Source organism: Saccopteryx bilineata, chromosome 10 (genome assembly GCF_036850765.1).
Source record: "Saccopteryx bilineata isolate mSacBil1 chromosome 10, mSacBil1_pri_phased_curated, whole genome shotgun sequence".
Classification (NCBI taxonomy): Eukaryota; Metazoa; Chordata; class Mammalia; order Chiroptera; family Emballonuridae; genus Saccopteryx; species Saccopteryx bilineata.
In genome coordinates, this window is record NC_089499.1 from 14,161,427 (window position 1) to 14,180,395 (window position 18,969).

Here is an 18,969-nt window from a genome sequence, read left to right on the forward strand (position 1 = left end):
GGGCTTGGGCTCCAGGGAGACAGACAGCAACCAGAGGGCACGGCTGGCTCTGTGAGGAAACCTCTCGAGGCCAAGGCCTTGCTGACGGCAGAACCACCGGGTGTGCCCGCGGAGCTGGCTGCGAGGGCAGAGACTCCAGGTAAAAACACCGGGGTTCGGGAGTCATGGGGTCCATCTAGAATGGTTAGGTGACAGCATGCCTGGCCCCATGCTTGGAATTCATTCTGTGGGCAACAGAGAGCCATTTATGATTCCTGAGCAGGGATGACACAGTAAGTTGTTCTTGAGAAAAACACTGTGGCATGGGACACCACTGTCACGGTTTCAGTGGCAACGTGAAGGGTGAGGAGATAGCAGAGCCAGAGCCTGGAGGGAGGTGATCTGGTGATCTGAGAGAGGAGCTGTCAAGACTCAAACCTCACCGGAAGGAAGAGTGGGCAGCACCCCCAGCAGAGCGTGAGGGGCCTGCCGGTGCTGCTAATGGCCTGAGCTCAGCACACAGACCAGGAGTCATGGGAGGGCCAGGTGGGCCAGACACTGGGAGCCAGCCCGATGTTTGATTTCGAAGCCGTCTGACGAAGGCTTTGCCGAACTCACCCAATCCCAGAGAGAAGTACGGGGTGGAAGGCGGGAGGATCCGCAGGTAGCGGCTGGTTGCCGTGGTGTTCTGCAGGGAGATGACCATCTGTTCAAAGGCAAAGGTGAGCTTTTTCTGAGACAGAACACAGATGGACGGATGACATGAGGTCTGGGAGTTACCGGATAACATGGGAGGAGTAGGGGTGTAAATCAAATAAACTTGGCCACATGGTAGGAATTGTTGAGCTGAATGCTGGGCACCTGGGGATCGTTATGCCAATCTCTTTACTTTTGTTTCTTTGGGAAAAAAACAAAATATAAGGTGAACGTGAAGGCGGACATGGTCTGAGCTATGCTTTGCCCTGAGCCACTGCTGATGAAGCATCTGCCATGTGCCCGCTCTGAGGGAGGAGAAACCAGAAGAATGAAGAAGAGGGCAGGCCTGCAATGTCTGGGATCTTACGCTCCAGCCAGTGACCTCAGTGTTCAGGACAGAGGGAGCAAGGGCAGACAGAAAAGCTTGAAAGATAACAAACCACAGCTGTGGATCTTGCTTGTTATCAGTTCCTTGAAATGAACTCGCAGTTCCAGAGAGAATGAGTGATAGTCAAGGACAGACCCTCCGGCCTCCTTTCTTACCCCCTCCACTCCCAGAGACACAGAAGCCATGTAGGTCTACAAAGAAGTCATAGGAATCAGGCATTTGTCACAGGAAAGCTAAAGCTGTGAAGGTGTATAAGGTGTAATAAATCTAACTTCGGGGTGGGGTTGTGTTTTGTTGCCTCTTTTGGGGTCACCCTGCTCCATTGGCTAATAAACCCTACTTCCTTTGCCAAGTTGTCTGGGTGTCTTTGTTCCCCTTGATTCCTGCAACAACTCACCCTCACTATAACCAGGAAAGGTGGGAATTTTCTAGAAGTAGATCTTTCACGCTGAAGAAGCCGAAGTTCAAAGACACTCCCTAGCTGGTCACAGGGTTGCGATTCGAACCCAGGACATCTGGCTCCAAAGCTCTGCAACACCCACCTCTTACCTCGTGTCTTCCTCCCCACATCTCCCCTTGGGCCACTTCTTCCCCTGGGCCCTGTCGGGGGGTGTCGTGGGCACCTGTATGCCAGGGTTATCATTGGGCCTCCCTCCTTCACTCGGCCCACCCAGCCCCAGGAAGCTCAGCTTTCTCTTTCCCTCACTCCGACTGGAAGACCCCTCAGGGCAAGACCGGGAACTCACACACTGTTCACCCCCACCCCCACCCCAGCACCCAGCACAGTGCCTCACACAGACAGACCAGGAGCTCAACACATGCACACATCTGTGCTTCTATCCTATGAGATATCACACCTGAAAAAACGGACCGATTACAACATGCCAAAAGTCGTGTTTCCACTATCCAGCTTAAGAAATAAAACATTAAACATACAGATGAAGCCCTACCCCAGACCCCGCCAGGTAACGGCAACATAGATTCAAGTACGTCTTCATCATTTTATTCATAGGAATGTATTCCTAAATCAACATTTAAATCATCTTGGGCAACACAACATATTGTAGTAATTTGTTGGTGAACCAGACCTAAGCGTGGAGAGACCCATATTATGACCTGAATTTTCCTTCTGCTACGGATGACGGATGACAACGAGCATCTTTTCCTGTTTGTTTGCCAGCTGGCTTTCTTCTTGGGTGAGTTGTGGGTCCGTCCCCTTTAACTAGTTTGCCATTTTTTATACTCAATCTCTTCCTTATTAATTTGTAGGAGTTCATATCTTCTGGGTTTTACTTTTTGGTAAGGTATGCATTATAAACCTCTCCAAGTTTATAACTTGTATTATCTTTTGATGTCCAGACCTAGCTGGGACTCTTATCAATGTCACCCTCCTAAGCTAACCTCTTCTTAGAGGCTTTGGGCCTCTTCCAACCTGGGCTGGTTGCCTGCTACACCTATTAGTAATGATCACAGTAGCAATTTTGAAACACGCCCACACATTCGTGGACACCCCTCCCATTGAGAGGTGAGATCTGTTTATCTTCCCCCAGAATCTGGGCCAACCTCAGTGACTCACTTGCAATCTAGAACATGCAGACGAAGTGGGGACTTTCTCTGCTACTTCAAGGTCACCTCAGGCTAGGTCATTAAAAGCGATGCTGCTTCCATCTTGCTTGCGTGGATACTCAGTCAGAGGCTCCGACACCCACTGTGAGCTGCCAGGCACAGCCCTGTTCCCGAGGTGGCCATTCTGTGAGGAAGCCTAGGCCACATGGGAAGCCATGTTGGTGCTCTGCTACACAGCTCCGGCTGTCTACTGACAGCTGGCATTGACTACTCTGTGAGTGCAAAATGCCTCAGGTAATTCCAACAGCCCCCCCCACGGTCAAATGACCCCCCCCCCCCCCAGGCACTGACTCCTCCCTGCTACAGCCTCAAACATGGTGGAACAAGCCATCCCCATTGCGCCTTGTTTCAATTTCTGATCTAAAGAATCTGTAAGTGGGATAAAATGGTGGCTTTAAGTTGTTCAGCTTTTAATAAATTAACTCAATTCCAATAAGTTATTTGTAGATTCATTTGGATTTTCTGGGTACACAGTCATGTCAGTTGTGATAGTTTTATTTTTGTAGATATTGTCGATTACATTATGAAAGTTTTGTTGTAGTCCTACTTTGCTAAGAGTTTTTTAAAAATCAGAAATAGGTATTGAATTTTGTCTGCATCTATTGATAGCTTATAACTTCTGTCCCTTATTGTGTTAATGTGGGGAATTATAATGATTGCTTTTCAAATGTTTAACCTACTTTGCACTGCTAGATCAACCAACTTGGCTGTGATGTTTATCATTTTTCTTTTTTTGTTTGTTTTTGTTGGTTTTGGTTTTTTTTTTCCAAAATGAGAAGCAGAGGTGGGGGTGGAGGGGGAAGGAAGACAGACTCCCATGCACCCAACCAGGATCCACTCAGCATGCCCACCAGGGGGCGATGCTCTGCCCATCTGAGTCATTGCTCCTCTGCAATCAGAGCCATTCTAGCGCCCGAGGTGGAGGCCGTGGAGCCATCCTCAGTGCCCATGCCAACTTTGCTCCAATGGAGCCTTGGCTGCAGGAGGGGAAGAGAGAGAGAGAGAGAGAAAGGAGAGAGGGAAGGGTGGAGAAGCAGATGGGCGCTTCTCCAGTGTGCCCTGGCCGGGAATCAAATCCAGGACTTCCACATGCCGGGCCGGTGCTCTACTACTGAACCAACCGGCCAGGGCAGTTCATTTTCATATAACTAAATTTAGTTGGCTAATGTTTGTTAAGAAATTCTGTGGTCCTGTTCATGACTAAGCTTAACCTTTCTTATACTAATTCTTTCCGGTTTTGGTATCAAGATTATGCTGGTCTCATAAAACAGGTTGGGTTGGGTTCCCTTTTTTTCTATTCTCTGTAGGAGTTTGGAAAAGATTGTTGGATTTCTTCCTCCTGTGTTAGAAAGCATTCCCTGATAAAGCCATCAGGGCCCGAAGTTTTAGTTGTGGGAAGGTTTTTCTTGTTGGTTTTTGTTTTTGTTATTGCTGTTGTTTTATACAGCTTCATGGAGATAGAATGCAATACCATACAATTCACCCACTTGGAGTGTAGAGTCCATTGCTGTTTGGTATATTCACAGAGCTGTGCAACCATCACCACAGTTTAATTTGAAAACGTAGTGAGAAGGTTTTAAATTACAGATTCAGCGCCATACTATGGGACTGTTCAGATGTTTCCTTTCTTCTTGTATCTGTTCTGTAAACTGTGTTTTATAGTTTCAATCTCTTTATGTCCTTACTTTGAAAGTTATCTCATATAAACAGTGTTTAGTTGGTTTTTGTTTTCTATCTGTTCTGACAATCCTTTTTTTTTCATCCTCCTTCTTTTAATTGGAGTACTTATCCATTTACATTTCATGTAATTACTGAAAAATTAAAACTGAAATCTACCATCCTTTTTTTTCTATCTGTATTACCAGTCACGTTCTTTTTTCTCTTTCTCACCTTCTATCAAGTAATCAAATATCTTTTAAAAAATTCCATTTCCCTCTTTATTAGCTTGTTACTTAAAAAAAAATTTTATGCAGATGCTAATCCAGATTAACTTAAAATTTTATATATTAATTTTTAGACAGAAGAAAGGGGAGAGAGAGAGAGAGAGAGAGAGAGAGAGAGAGAGGAACATTGATCTGTTCCTGTATGTGCCCTAACTGGGGATCAAACCAGCAACCTCTGTGCTTCAGGACAACGCTCTAACGAACTGAGGTATCTGGCCAGGGTGAGTTTGTTACTTTTATGTTATTTTACTGTTTGAATAATGATTATCCCAGAGATAAAAACAAGCATCCTTGAATTATTAAAATTTTCATGTACATTAGCACTTGTACACTTCCAAGACAATCCAAAGATTTTAGAACTCTTTAGATATCTTACTAGATATGGTTGTCATGCTTCTAATTCTACATATATTTTAGAGTAGACATATTATAATAACTACATTATTATTATGGTTATCTTTTATGTTAATTTCCATTTCGTTCCAACTCTATCCTTACTGTTGCTTTTCATTCCTTCTTGCATTTCTCTGTTTCCATATGGTATCATTTTCTTCCAACTGAAGAATTCCTTTGGTGAAGTCTTCTGGTGATTATTATTATCTGGTAGTGAATGATCAGTTTTTGTTTTCAGAATGTCTTAATTTTATCTTCTTCTTTTTTTTTTTTTTTTTTTTTTTTTTGGTTTTTTACAGAGACAGAGAGAGAGCCAGAGAGAGGGATAGACAGACAGGAACAGAGAGAGATGAGAAGCATCAATCATCAGTTTTTCGTTGCGACACCTTAGTTGTTCATTGATTGCTTTCTCATATGTGCCTTGACTGTGAGGCTACAGCAGACTGAGTAACCCCTTGCTCGAGCCAGTGACCTTGGGTCCAAGCTGGTGAGCTTTGCTCAAATCAGATGAGCCCGCGCTCAAGCTGGCGACCTCGGGGTCTCGAACCTGAGTCCTTCCCCATCCCAGTTTGGAATTACTAAGTACATGGGGAAAAACTATACAATTATCTGTTTCTGCTCAAACTTTTACCCACTAATTTTAACATCTATTGGAATGCCCTGACCGAAGATTTTATTAGTGTGATATTTAGTCGTGATTTTTTATTTCTCTCACTCTCTCTACATTATAATTAGAATTCTTCCACAACGAAGAGCTGTCCCTCCGCTCCCACTTATTTATTTGTTCAGATATTTACCTGTATAAGTATAGACTCATGGATATTTATTTTATTCTTTAGGCTATAATCTAAGAGCATCGTTATCTGTTCTGTTATTTGAGTCGTTCAACTTTGGCCATCGGAAGCTCAGTGTCCTTTTGACATGTTTTCTCTCCATCTCTGTCTTTGAATCCATATTTATATTTCTAGCCACAATCTAGAACCACATAGTTTATTCTAGCATTCTCTCTTTCCTTATTTGTAACTTTTTTCTGCAACAGTGTAAAATCTAATTCTTAGGTCTTTGTTTCTTTGTGGTTTTTTTTTTTAAGTACAAGAGAAAGAGAGACAGAGAGAGACACAGACAGGAATGGAGAGAAATGAGAAGCATCAGCTCATAATTACAGCACTTTAATTATTCATTGATTGCTTCTCAGATGTGCCTTAATGGGGGTAGGGGTGGCAGGGGAGCTCCAGCCGAGCCAGTGACCCCTTGCTCAAGCCAGCAAACTTGGGCTTCAAGCCAGCGACCACGAGGTCATGTCTATGATCCTATGCTCAAGCCTGTGACCCCATGCTCAAGCTAGTGATCCTGCACGCAAACTGGTGACCTTGGGGTTTCGAACCTGGGTCCTCAGCATTCCAGGTCGATGCTCTATCCACTGCGCCACCACTTGGTCAGGCACAAAACCTAATTCTTATTCATATATATATATATTTTTTCTTTTTCATTTTTCTGAAGCTGGAAACAGGGAGAGACAGTCAGACAGACTCCCGCATGCGCCCGACCGGGATCCACCCGGCACGCCCACCAGGGGCGACACTCTGCCCACCAGGGGGCGATGCTCTGCCCATCCTGGGCGTCGCCATGTTGCGACCAGAGCCACTCTAGCGCCTGAGGCAGAGGCCACAGAGCCATCCCCAGCGCCCGGTCCATCTTTGCTCCAATGGAGCCTTGGCTGCGGGAGGGGAAGAGAGAGACAGAGAGGAAAGCGCGGCGGAGGGGTGGAGAAGCAAATGGGCGCTTCTCCTGTGTGCCCTGGCCGGAAATCGAACCCGGGTCCTCCGCACGCTAGGCCGACGCTCTACTGCTGAGCCAACCGGCCAGGGCCTATTCATATATTTTTTAAATGTAAAAGTTTTTATCAGTACCAACACAAGTTTAAATTAAAAAAATGATACCTATAAGTTTTTCCCTAAAACACACCATTTTCTGTATGATTCTCGATGCACTATGGGTGGCTTCTACCAGTTATGAGTACTCAGATTTTACACAGTCATAATCATTATGTTGTACTTTAATGTTAACATTATTTTATACATACTTTCCTAATATATTTAAACACTTTGCACGTTTAGCAAACTTCTAAAGGAATAAATACCTTACTTAAACATTTAGGAACTGTCATTCACCTCTTATCAAAACCTCTTGAGCCTGACCTGTGGTGGCGCAGTGCATACAGCATTGACCTGGAATGCTGAGGTCACCGGTTCAAAACCCTGGGCTTGCCTGGTCAAGGCACATATAACAAGCAACCAATGAATAACTAAAGTGAAGCAACTATGAGTTGATACTTCTAGCTCCACCCCCTCTCTTTTTTCTCTCTCTGTAAAATCAATAAATAAAATAAAATAAAAAACCCAAAACCTTGAAAAGTCACACGGACACACACGCACATACACACACCTTCCATTTGCTCTCGGCTTACCGTATTTCACAGGGCGAGGCCAGATTGGGAGGCAGGCCCATATTCAACTGTTCATAAATTCAGTTGGCCCTTATTTACCGAGGGCCTACTAAGTGCGGGGCACTAACAATGAAACGATAGCACAAACCTAGAAATAATGCTTGAAGCCCTTGTCAGGCTTTCTTGCTGTCTCGTGGGGAAGATCAATATAAAATTGTGCCACAAAAGAGCCAATGGTACAAAAAGAGGCTGCAATGGGGACATTTAATCCAGTCGGGAAAGGTCAGGGTGATTTTCCTGAGTAGTAACAACTCAGCAAGCTGAAGGGGATGAGCAGGAGACAGCTAGGCAAAGGCAGAGAGAGGGAGGGCTGTTGCCCCGGTCTGTGTTCATCTCACTCACAGGCGCCCTCAGCTGGCACCTTCAAGTCCTGCATGCACCTGTCTTCCATTCGGCCTGGGCAGCTCTCCCTCTGCCCTGTTCCATTCCCCAACTGAAATGACTTTATCTCCCTTTCTGAGTCTTTGACCGCTTTTCCAACTGTCTTTGAAATGGGATAACCAGACACAGAAGTCCAGAAGAGAATATACAGTGTGTCCGTAAAGTCATGGTGCACTTTTGACCGGTTACGGGAAAGCAACAAAAGACAATAGAAATGTGAAATCTGCACCAAATAAAAGGAAAACCCTCCCAGTTTTCCTGTAGGATGATGTGGCAGCATGTGCGCATGCGCAGATGATGATATAACACTGTGTATACAGCGGTGCAGCCCACGGCCATGCCAGTCGAGATGTGGACGGTACAGAGGAAAGTTCAGTGTGTTCTGTGGCTCGCTAAATTCGAATCTGTGACCAAAGTGCAACATGAATATCGGCGCGTTTATAACAAAGCGCCACCACATAGGAATAACATGACTCGGTGGGATAAGCAGTTGAAGGAAACCAGCAGTTTGTTGGAGAAACCCCCTTCTGGTAGGCCATCAGTCAGTGACGAGTCTGTAGAGGCTATACGGGATAGCTACCTAAGGAGCCCTAAAAAATCTGTGCGTGAGCCCCCATAGAACTGCACTGAATAGGTATGAAACTGGGAGATTTTCCTTTTATTTGGTGCAGATTTCACATTTCTATCGTCTTTTGTTGCTTTCCTGTAACCGGTCAAAAGTGCACCATGACTTTACGGACACACTGTATAACTAGTCAGTTCAAGAGGTAAATAAAATGCTTTCAACGTTCAGCACATAGGACTGAAATATTTGTCTGAGAGTTCCTAAAGAATTATGGATTTCCAAGTAGTACTCCTTCCACTGGGGAGTACAATCCACGTGCAGGTGAAGGGATTTCGTGCTTAGGCCTATGCGTCTTCGCACCTGGTGAGCAGAGCTGACGACCACTAATCTTGGTCTTGCCCTGATTCCCCAGGACGGCGGGAGACTAGCATTAAATTAAGAAGGAAATGGGAAAAAAGAATGAGGAAAGTCTTTACATACTGCTCTTGGAGGACTCATTGGATATACTGTTAGGTGGAAAAAGCAAGGTGCAGAGGACAGCAAGGAGGAGAGGGGTTCACACAGACCTGCATATTCGCTTATGACTCCAGAAAGAAACAACAAACTAATGAAAGAGTTACCTATCAGGGTACGAAGAGTGCAAGGAACAGGGGATAGGAATAGAAGTTAGAGGGAAAGTTGTTTTCAAAACAGAAAATCACAGCCCGACCAGGACCAGGTGGTGGCGCAGTGCATAGAGCATCGGACTGGGATGTAGAGGACCCAGGTTCAAGACCCTGAGGTTTCCAGCTTGACCGTGGGCTTACCTGGTTTGAGCAAGGCTCACCAGCTTGGATCCAAGGTCGCTGGCTTGAGCAAGGGGTCCCTCGGTCTGCTATAGCCCCCCGGTCAAGGCACATATGAGAAATCAATGAATGAACAACTAAGGAGTCACAATGAAGAACTGATATTTCTCATCTCTCCCTTCCTGTCTGTCTGTCTGTCCCTATCTGTCCCTCTCTCTGACTCTCTCTGTCTCGGCCACAAAAACAAATAAACAAACAAAAACGGAAAATCACAGATAATCGATGCAGAAGGAATAATAGAATTATAAATCATTTTGTAATCCTCATTTAAAAAAATGGATCTAGGCAACAATAATTTAAGGCCACTGAAGCCAATAAAAGAAAGGTTGATTAGGACTTGATAAAGGAGGACTGAGCTCACAACACCTGAAGCCGTTCATCACTGATGGGAAAGCCAGCCACCATTCTCCTCCCGACAGGGTGCAGTAAGAAATAGCACCACCAAAGAATTATTCTTGCCAACAAAAGAAAAAATTAAAAATTTTTTTTTCTATTACAGTTGATATTCAATATTGTTCTGTATTAGTTTCAGGTGTACAGCATAGTGGTTCTTAGACAGTGCTATAATTTACAAAGTGATCCCCCTGATATTTCCGGTACCCCCCTGGCACCACACGTAGTTATTACAGTATTGCTGACTGTATTTCCTGTGCTGTACTCTGCATCTGTGAGTCTATTTTTGTTTTGTGTGTTTATTATTTTGTTCTTTAGATTTCACATATTAGTGAAATCATATGGTATTTGTCTTTCTCTGACTTATTGCACTTAGCATAATACTCTCTGGGTCCATTCATGTTGTCACCAATAGTAAGACTTCATTCTTTTTTATGACCCAATAATATTCCATTGTATATTATGTGCCACACTTTTTTATCTATTAGTGTATTGATAAGCACACTTGTGTTGCTTCCACATCTTGGCTATTGTAAATAATACTGCAATGAACTTAGGGGTGACCATATCTTTTCAAATTTGTGTTCTGGTTTTCTTCAGCTATATACCCAAGTGAAATCTCTGAGTCGTGAGGAAGTTCCAAACTTCCTTACTGTTTTCCACAGTGACTGGACCAATCTGCATCCCCACCAACAATGCCTGAGGGTTCCTTTCTTTCTATGTCCTTACTAACACTTGTTTGTGGATTTATTGATAGTAGTCATTCTGACAAATGTGATATGGTATCTCAGTGTGGTTTTAATTTGCATTTCTCTGACGATCAGTGACACTGAGCATATTTTTATATGTCTATTGGCCATTTGTATGTCCTCTTTGGTGAAGTGTCTATTCATATCCTCTGCCCATTTTTTAATTAGATTGTTTGTTTTTTTGGTGTTGAATTGTATGTTTCTTTGTAAATTTTGGATATTAACCCCTTATCAAATGTACCTTTGGCAAATGCGTCCTTCCTTTCAGAGGGCTGCCTTTCCATTTTGTTGATGGTTCCTTTTGTTATGCAAAAACATTTTAGTTTGATGTAGTCGCTCCCATTTGTATATTTTTCTTTTGTTTCTCTTGCCCCAGGAAATATGTCAGAAAAAATATGGCTTAGAGCAGGGGTCTCCAAACTTTTTACACAGGGGGCCAGTTCACTGTCCCTCAGACCATTGGAGGGCTGCCAAATACAGTGGTCCTCTCACTGACCACCAATGAAAGAGGTGCCCCTTCCAGAAGTGAAGTGGGGGCTGGATAAATGGCCTCAGGGGGCCGCATTGGGCCCGCGGGCCGTAGTTTGGGGATGCCTGGCTTAGAGAAATGTCAGAGTTTATAGCCTGTGATTTCTTCTAAGAGTTTTATGGTTTCCAGTCTTATATTTAAGTCTTCAATTCATTTGAAGTTTATTCTTGTATATTGTGTAAGATGGTCTAGTTTCAATTTTTTGCATGTTTCTGTCCAGTTTTCCTAACCCCATTTATTGAATACTATCTTTACCCCATTGTATGTTCTTGCTTAAGAAAAAATAATTGAGCATGATTCTAATCAAACTTTTACATCTAACTACAAGTTTATAGAAAATATAACGGATATCGTTTCTCGGTCTTTTGGCTAAGATCAAGTGTAGAAAATATAAAGGATAAAGGTTTAATATCACCACAATAATGCAATTTGCTAAATCCAGGATGCAAGAAATTATAGTTTCTTTCATAAATGAATGGCATTTTTTAGAAAGAAGAGGATGGGGGAGGAATTATCAACTAAAGGAGAAATAAGATATATTTTAACCAAATGAAATATTTGAATTCTGATTTAAAACAACCAACTGTAAGTTCACTTTAAAAAAATGAAGAAAAATCAGACATGGATGGATAGTAGATGATATTAAGGAATAATAATTAATATTGCTGGTGTGATGGTAGTTTTTTTTTAAAGTTCTTAGGTATTAGATACACTGAAGTATTAATTAAAGAATGATAGGATGTCTAGGCTTTTTCTTAAAATACTCCAGTGTACACAAGCGCACATACACACACACACACACACACACACACACACACACACACACACACGAGGAAACTGTGGGGATGATAGATGAAAACACACTTGCAGACTGGAGTTAACTGTCGGACTGGGTGGTGGGCACACAGGGTTTATCCCAGTCTTTTCCTACTCTTGTGTATGGTTTTAGGATTCCATAATAAAGACTTGTAAAAAATAAGGAAGGAGATGAAGTAGGATATATAAAGAAATAAGATTTCTACCTCATAAACTGATCCAATTTCATAATCTGTGAAATATCCGATTGGTGGCTTAGCGAGGAACACCGGAGTATCAGCATAACTGTGGGAGGACAGAGCAGGGAGAAAGGCTGTTGGTTTCATCCATGTGATGAAATAGCACATAGTGACCGAATTATGTAAGATAAATACATGCAAGCCATCACGGATGTTCACAATATGTCATTTGCTGGTTCTTGCTGTTAAAGCAGGTTACAAAATAATTTTACAGCATAACTGAATCCTTGTAAAAAGTATGTAGCTACATATTTCCCTTTTTTTTTTCTTCTTGTCCAAGTGAGAGGAAGGGATATAGAGAGACAGACTCCCGCATGCGCCCTGACCTGGGATCCAGCTGGCAATCCTATCTGGGGCCGATGTTCTGCTCATCTTGAGCCATGCTCCAAACCAAGCTATTTTTAGTGCCGGAGGCAGAGGCTCCATGGAGCCATCCTCAGTGCCTGGGGCCAATGTGCTAGAATCAATCAAGTCATGCTGTGGGGGTTGGGGGGGTGGAAGAAAGGAAGAGGGTGGGTGTAGAAGCAGATGGTTGCTTCTCCTGTGTGCCTTGTCCAGGAATTGAATCTGGGACTTCCACATGCCGGACCAACACTCTACCACTGAGCCAACTGGTCAGAGCCATATATTTCATTTTCAATATGCATAGGAAAAACTCTGGACACTTAAACACCAATATGTTATCTGGGTATTTAATAATATAGGTTCTGCTTTTCTTTGAAATAGTAGTCTTTTCTAATTTTTCTTAATAAAAACATAATATTTGTCTAATAAATAAAGGTCAATGGTTTTAAGCCTTTAAAATTATTAATCCATGAAACAACTCATTTCTTTCTTAGGGACAATTACTGAAATACAGCTAAAGGTGCTCCTTTAAAGAAAAATCAATATGTATACTAATTACTTGTGATTAATCAAATTTTAATCGTTTTTCTTATCTAAGACATATGAACGCCAATGGAAGGAGCACATGGCGGTGAAGATTCCTCTCATCTGACTCAGACTGTTCAGATGTACACAGACCAGCACTAACCCCCGTTCCTTCAGACTCTGGCACGGACCTAGGGGTCTCGGGATGTCCAAAGGCCACGTCTGTAGGTAACCCTGAAGCCCTGTTCTGTTCTGATAATGACACCCTGTCCCTCCGCAAAAGTCTAAACTCCTTCATAAGCTAGACCAGACCCAGAACCTTCTGGGTTTTACTCTAAAGCAGCGATTTTCAACCTTTTTCATCTCATGGCACACATAAACTAACTACTAAAATTCTGTGGCACACAAGAGAGAAAGATATTTTTTGCCGATCTGACACACACCAAAAAAAAAGGTATAATTTTGATTCATTCACACTGGACGGCTATTGTTGTGTTGGCTGTTGTTATTTTTTTATTAGACAATCCAAGGGAAAAGAAGTCAGTGCCCCTGGCTAAATAATCAGGTATGGTGTGTTTTAAACATTCTTGCAGCACACGGGTTGAAAATCGCTGCTCTAAAGGGTCAGATTTTCTGAGAACCCGAGTCAGGGAAAGACACACCTCTGGTCCAGCTCTCCGCTCTGGGACTCCCCTCTCCGTGCTGGCTTCCGCGGAGGGCAGACAAGAGACTTGCCTCCATGTGGGGTGTTAGGAGGAAAAAACCGAGGGTTTTTTAGGAAGCGGTTCCGACTCTCCATTTTGGCAAGGAGATGTCGCTCCAATTTTCTCTGTGGCGCGCGTAAGTGGTTCATCCACTTTTTGTTCTTTGGTGGACTTGTTTTCTTTGAAATACAAAAGAAGTCCAGGGTCAATGCCAGGCAGAGGGACTGTGTGTGTTGATATCTTGGCCAGCTGCATGACCCACAGATGGTCAATGCCAACTCTCCTCTCTGCGGATTTATCACAACTTCCTGTGTCACCTGGAACTCCTTCCCCTCATCATCTCCCTGTCCCCACTGCGCCCTCCTCCCCACGTACACATTGCTATGCAGAGGCTTCAACACTAACCTTGGCAGTTTCTTTGGTCTGGAGTTTGACCTTTAAAGGTGAGTCCCATGTCAGGCTGTCCACGGTGTAGTCTAACTCGTCTTCAGACTTAGTGAGTGGCTTCCTGCATGACGCTTCTAGCTTCTTGGTCAGCTTTTTCTTTTGGATGAAACGCTTCTCGCAACTGAACGTCAGTTTGGTGTATCCAGGGACGAAGTTGTCTGGGGCACCGAGGGAATAAACTGAGCTACCATACCAAGGAGAGGAGGTGGATATATCTAAGATGACTAAAACCACTTGCTATTTTGTCCTAAACTTTCACATTTACTACCAGATGTGTATGCTCTTAGACATATAAATGACTCCTGGACCTTATTTTATGTACTTGAGAATTGGGACTTGAGTGTTAAGATATTTGTATGTTGGCGAATATGGTCAAAGGACATGAATAGACTACTGTCATCCACACACACATGTTCACACACCCCATATGTAAATGTGCTTTTTAAAAATTCACACAGGAATCAAAGTTGTGCATTAGCTTTTTATACCTTTGAGATCATCCCCAAAGGCTCAATGAGAACAGTCACTGCTCACAAGGATGCAGTGAAATTGGTACCACCACGCATTGCTCAGCACAATACCTGAGAAATTCTCAAAACATGCTAACCCCAATCCTTCTTCATCTGCCTAAGAGAGTGAGTGCGACGCTTGATTCTGATACCTCTTTCCCGCCTGAATTTCTCTACCAGCTCAGGCCATCAGTGGAGCTCTTCCTCCACCAGCATGCTCTGCCCTCTGGACCCCAATCCTCCCATCCCAAACACCGTCTCAGCTCCAAAGCCACAGAAATAAGCAGAGTCTCGCAGAGTAGGACTGTTGGAGAGCTCTTCTTCTGGGCCTGGCACCATCCTGATGTCTGGTCACAAAATCCACACAGTGACTCCTCCAAAAACTACCTCCCTGCTTAAGCCCACAACCCAGCTTCCCACCCACTCATCTCAGAAGACTACGCCTCCTATATCATAGGAAATAGCCCAAACTCTCTTTCTCTCTCTCTCTCTCTCTCTCCCACACACACACACACACACACACACACACACACACACACACCTTTCTCTGCCTTCCTACCCAACCTTCCCTCTAGACTCAAAGGGCAAAAAATTGTTCTGGTCCTGTATGGGGTCTGGGAAAACTCCTTCAGCCCCGCTCTGACTCCATCAGGAACTTGCTCCCTTGCTTATCTGCCTCTCCTTTCACTTACATACGGATTTTGTATTGCTTTTGTATTATGGTTCAAGTACATTTCTAAATGTTTTCAGATATGTTGGCATTGCGCAGCTGACAAGAGCATTGTAGTCCACATTGAGGAGCTGAGACTTCTGCCTTGCAGGTGTCGGGGAGCTAGTGAGGAAATGGTATGCTCAGCTTTGACCGTCCCAATAGTCATTATCAAAATGAAAGAAAAGTGGGGTGGCGGGGACAAGGAGATGGTGGCAAAGGTGGTCCTGTTACTACCGAGCTTCCCTGGGGTGATATCAGAGGCTCTAAGAGAGTACAGAAGCATCACCTTTCGGTGCAGAGCAGAATGGCACTGGATCGTTGTAGTAATCATTTGGACAGATCAGATGGTGTTTCTGTAGCAGCTCATTGTCCACACACCATCGGAAGACAGTCTTCACTGCATAGAAGGAAATGAGGACAAAGGTGTTTTAAACCAGAATGACCTTGAAGAAGGTATACTCAAACTTTCTTTATCCTCTGAGCCTAAACCATCTAAAAAAAATTATTTATCTGCCTGATCAGGTGGTGGTGCAGTGGATGGAGCATTGGACTGGGATGCGGAGGACCCAGGTTCGAGACCCCAAGGTCGCCAGCTTGAACGAGGGCTCATTTGGTTTGAGCAAAAGCTCACCAGGTTGGACCCAAGGTCACTGGCTTGAGCAAGGGGTTACTTGGTCTGCTGAAGGCCCACGGTCAAGGCACATATGAGAAAGCAATCAATGAACAACTAAGGTGTCGCAACGAAAAACTAATGATTGATGCTTTTCATCTCTCTCCATTCCTGTCTGTCTGTCCCTATCTATCCTCTCTCTGACTCTCTGTCTGTGTAAAAAAAAAAATCTTTCTCAGAACACTGTGGTAATTTTTAAGAAACAAAGCAGCCAGTGCTTACCAGAAACTTAAAGGAGGACAACCATGGGACAAGGCATGTTGTGGTATTGTTTGAGCTAAAATACTATGACTCACAGAGATGTCTATAACAAAATAGCATTAAGAAAAGTTTGGTATGCCTGACCTGTGGTGGCGCAGTGGGTAAAGTGTCGACCTGGAAATGCTGAGGTCGCCGGTTCTAAACCCTGGGCTTGCCTGGTCAAGGTACATATGGGAGTTGATGCTTCCAGCTCCTCCCCCCTTCTCTCTCTCTCTCTCTCTCTCTCTTCTCTCTCTCTCTCTCTCTCTCTCTCTCTCTCCTCTCTAAAATGAATAAATAAAAAAAATTATAAAAAAAAAAAAAAAAAGAAAAGTTTGGTAGATTGAATAAATGGCCACAACTCTTCACTCATTTCCATCTCGCTGCCCTTTGCTATGTGACTCCTGCTACTACAGACAAAGCACACTTCAACCTTGACTTTGGCCATGTGATTGATGTGTCTTGGCTAGTGAGATGTCGGCAGGGGTTTGAAATGTGCTTACACAGCTGAGCTTTTTCCCTCTTATGCCTTTGTCATTACTAGAAAAGAGCTTCCTGCCCATGAGAAAAGTTCCTGCTTCTTCATCTTGGGCCCCAGCATGAATCCAAGTGGAGCAGACCTGAGCCCCGTCTGCAGCAAGGAGCCAAGTTCAGCCAGACCCACAGCTTGAAGCCAGTCCAGCTAGCCAAGTCAATCTAGATCATTGAACCCCCAACTGACCCACAGACACATGAGAGAGAACATCTCATTTAATAGATTGGGAAGTCAATAATTAAGATTTATGGTTAATGAGCCAAGAAAGAGCAGTCAACACGAGGTCTCTGGCTTGAGCCCAAGGTCGCTGGCTTGAGCAAGGGGTCATTGGCTTGGCTGGAACACCCCCCCCCCCAGTCATGGCACATATGAGAATCAATCAATGAACAACTAAAATGACACAACTACAAGTGGATTCTTCTCATCTCTCTTTCTTCCACTCTCAAAAAAAAAAAAATCCTAGAAATAAATTTAACTAAGGATATAAAAGACCTGTACTTGGAAAATTACAAGATACTTAGGAAAGAAACAGATGAAGGTGCAAATAAATGGAAGCATATACTATGCTCATGGATAGGAAGAATTAACAACATTAAAATGTCTATATTACTCAAAGCAATCTAAAGGTTCAACACAATTCCTATTAAAATCCCAATGGCATTTTTCAAAGAACTAGAACAAATAATCCGAAAATGTATATGGAACCACAAAAGACCCCGAATAGCCAAAGCAATCTTGACAAGGAAGAACAAAACTGGAAATATCACATTATTTGACATTAAACTAAACTTCAAGTTTACAGTAATCAAAACAGCATGGTACTGTCTTAAAAACAGACATATAGACCAATGGAACAGAATAGAGAATCCAGAAATAAACCTACATCTATATGGTCAATTAATATATGAAAAAAGAGGCAAGAACATACAATGGAGTAAAGACCATCTATTCAACAAATGGAGTTGGGAAAATTGAACAGATATGTGCAAAAAAATGAAACTAGACCAACTTCTTATTCCATATACAAGAATAAACTCTAAGTAAACTAAAGACTTAAATATAGGACTCAAAACCATGAAACTCTTAGAAGAAGAAAACACAGGCAGTAAAGTCTCCAACATTTATCTTAGCGATGTGTTTTTCTGATATTTCCTTGGGCAAGGAAAACAAAGGAAAAAATAAACAGATGAGACTATATCAAACTAAAAAGTTTTTGCACAGCAAGGGGAACCATCCACAAAACAAAAAACCCAACCTACCGAATGCGAGAAGATACTCACCAATGACATGTCTGAAAAGGGGTTAATATTCAAAATGTACGAAGAACTCATACAACTCAACACCAACCTATGCTACAACATGGATGACCTTCAAGGACGTTGTTTAGTGAAATCAGCCCGTCACAAAAAAGACAAATACTATAGGATGCCAGCAATCTGAGGTACTTGGAGTGGTCAACATCCCAGGGACAGAAAGTACCATGGTGGTTGCCAGGGGCTGTGGTAGGAGGGAACAGGGAGTTCTAGTTTAATAGGTATCAAGTTTCAGTCTTACCAGATGGAAAGAGTTACGGAAACAAATGGTAGTGATGGTTATATATTAGAATGTGTTTAACACCAACCACGAAACTTTACACTTAAGAATGATTAAGATGATAAATTTTATGTTACGTGCATTTTAACCACAATAAAAAAAAATTGGGAAAAAAGCCTGCCAAGAACATGAAAGACAGGAAAAGATCACAGAATTGTTCCAAATGAAAAGTCTAAAAAAAGAGACATGAGGCCCTGGCCAGGTTGTTCAGCTGGTTAGAGCATCACCCCTATATGCCAAGGTTACAGGTTCGATCCCTAGTCAGGGCACATACAAAAATCAACCAAGGAATGCGTGAATAAGTGGAACAACAAATCAATGCTTCTCTCTTTCTCTCTTCAAAATCAATAAATAATTTTTTTAAAAGGATATGACACTTCTATGCAACATGACTTCCTAGACAGGATTCTGGACCAGAGAGGAGAGAAAACCACCGTGGGCCAGCTGGGGAAATAAGAACTGGAGGTTAAGGCTGCACCAATGCTGATATCTTGGCTTGGAGAGTTGTATGCTGGTTATGTAGGACAATATCCTTGTTTTGGAGACATGCACACTGGAGTGTTATGTGGTAATGAAACATCACATCTGCAACCTGGTGTCCAAATGTTCGGATAAAGACTAGAGAGTAAGCAATGGAACAA

General features: G+C 43.1%; 1 protein-coding gene across 1 annotated transcript in view; it reads right to left on the reverse strand.

Annotated features, from left to right (window-relative positions):
• Window positions 1-18,969, reverse strand: part of DLEC1 (DLEC1 cilia and flagella associated protein) — a 66,457-nt gene that overhangs the window by 44,702 nt on the left and 2,786 nt on the right. The window contains exons 3-7 of the mRNA XM_066245718.1: window positions 15,577-15,687; window positions 14,028-14,227; window positions 13,581-13,801; window positions 12,016-12,094; window positions 598-685 (exon numbers count right to left, since the gene is read on the reverse strand). Coding sequence (XP_066101815.1) covers window positions 598-685; window positions 12,016-12,094; window positions 13,581-13,801; window positions 14,028-14,227; window positions 15,577-15,687 — 699 coding nt within the window. The remainder of the gene's footprint in view (window positions 1-597; window positions 686-12,015; window positions 12,095-13,580; window positions 13,802-14,027; window positions 14,228-15,576; window positions 15,688-18,969) is intronic.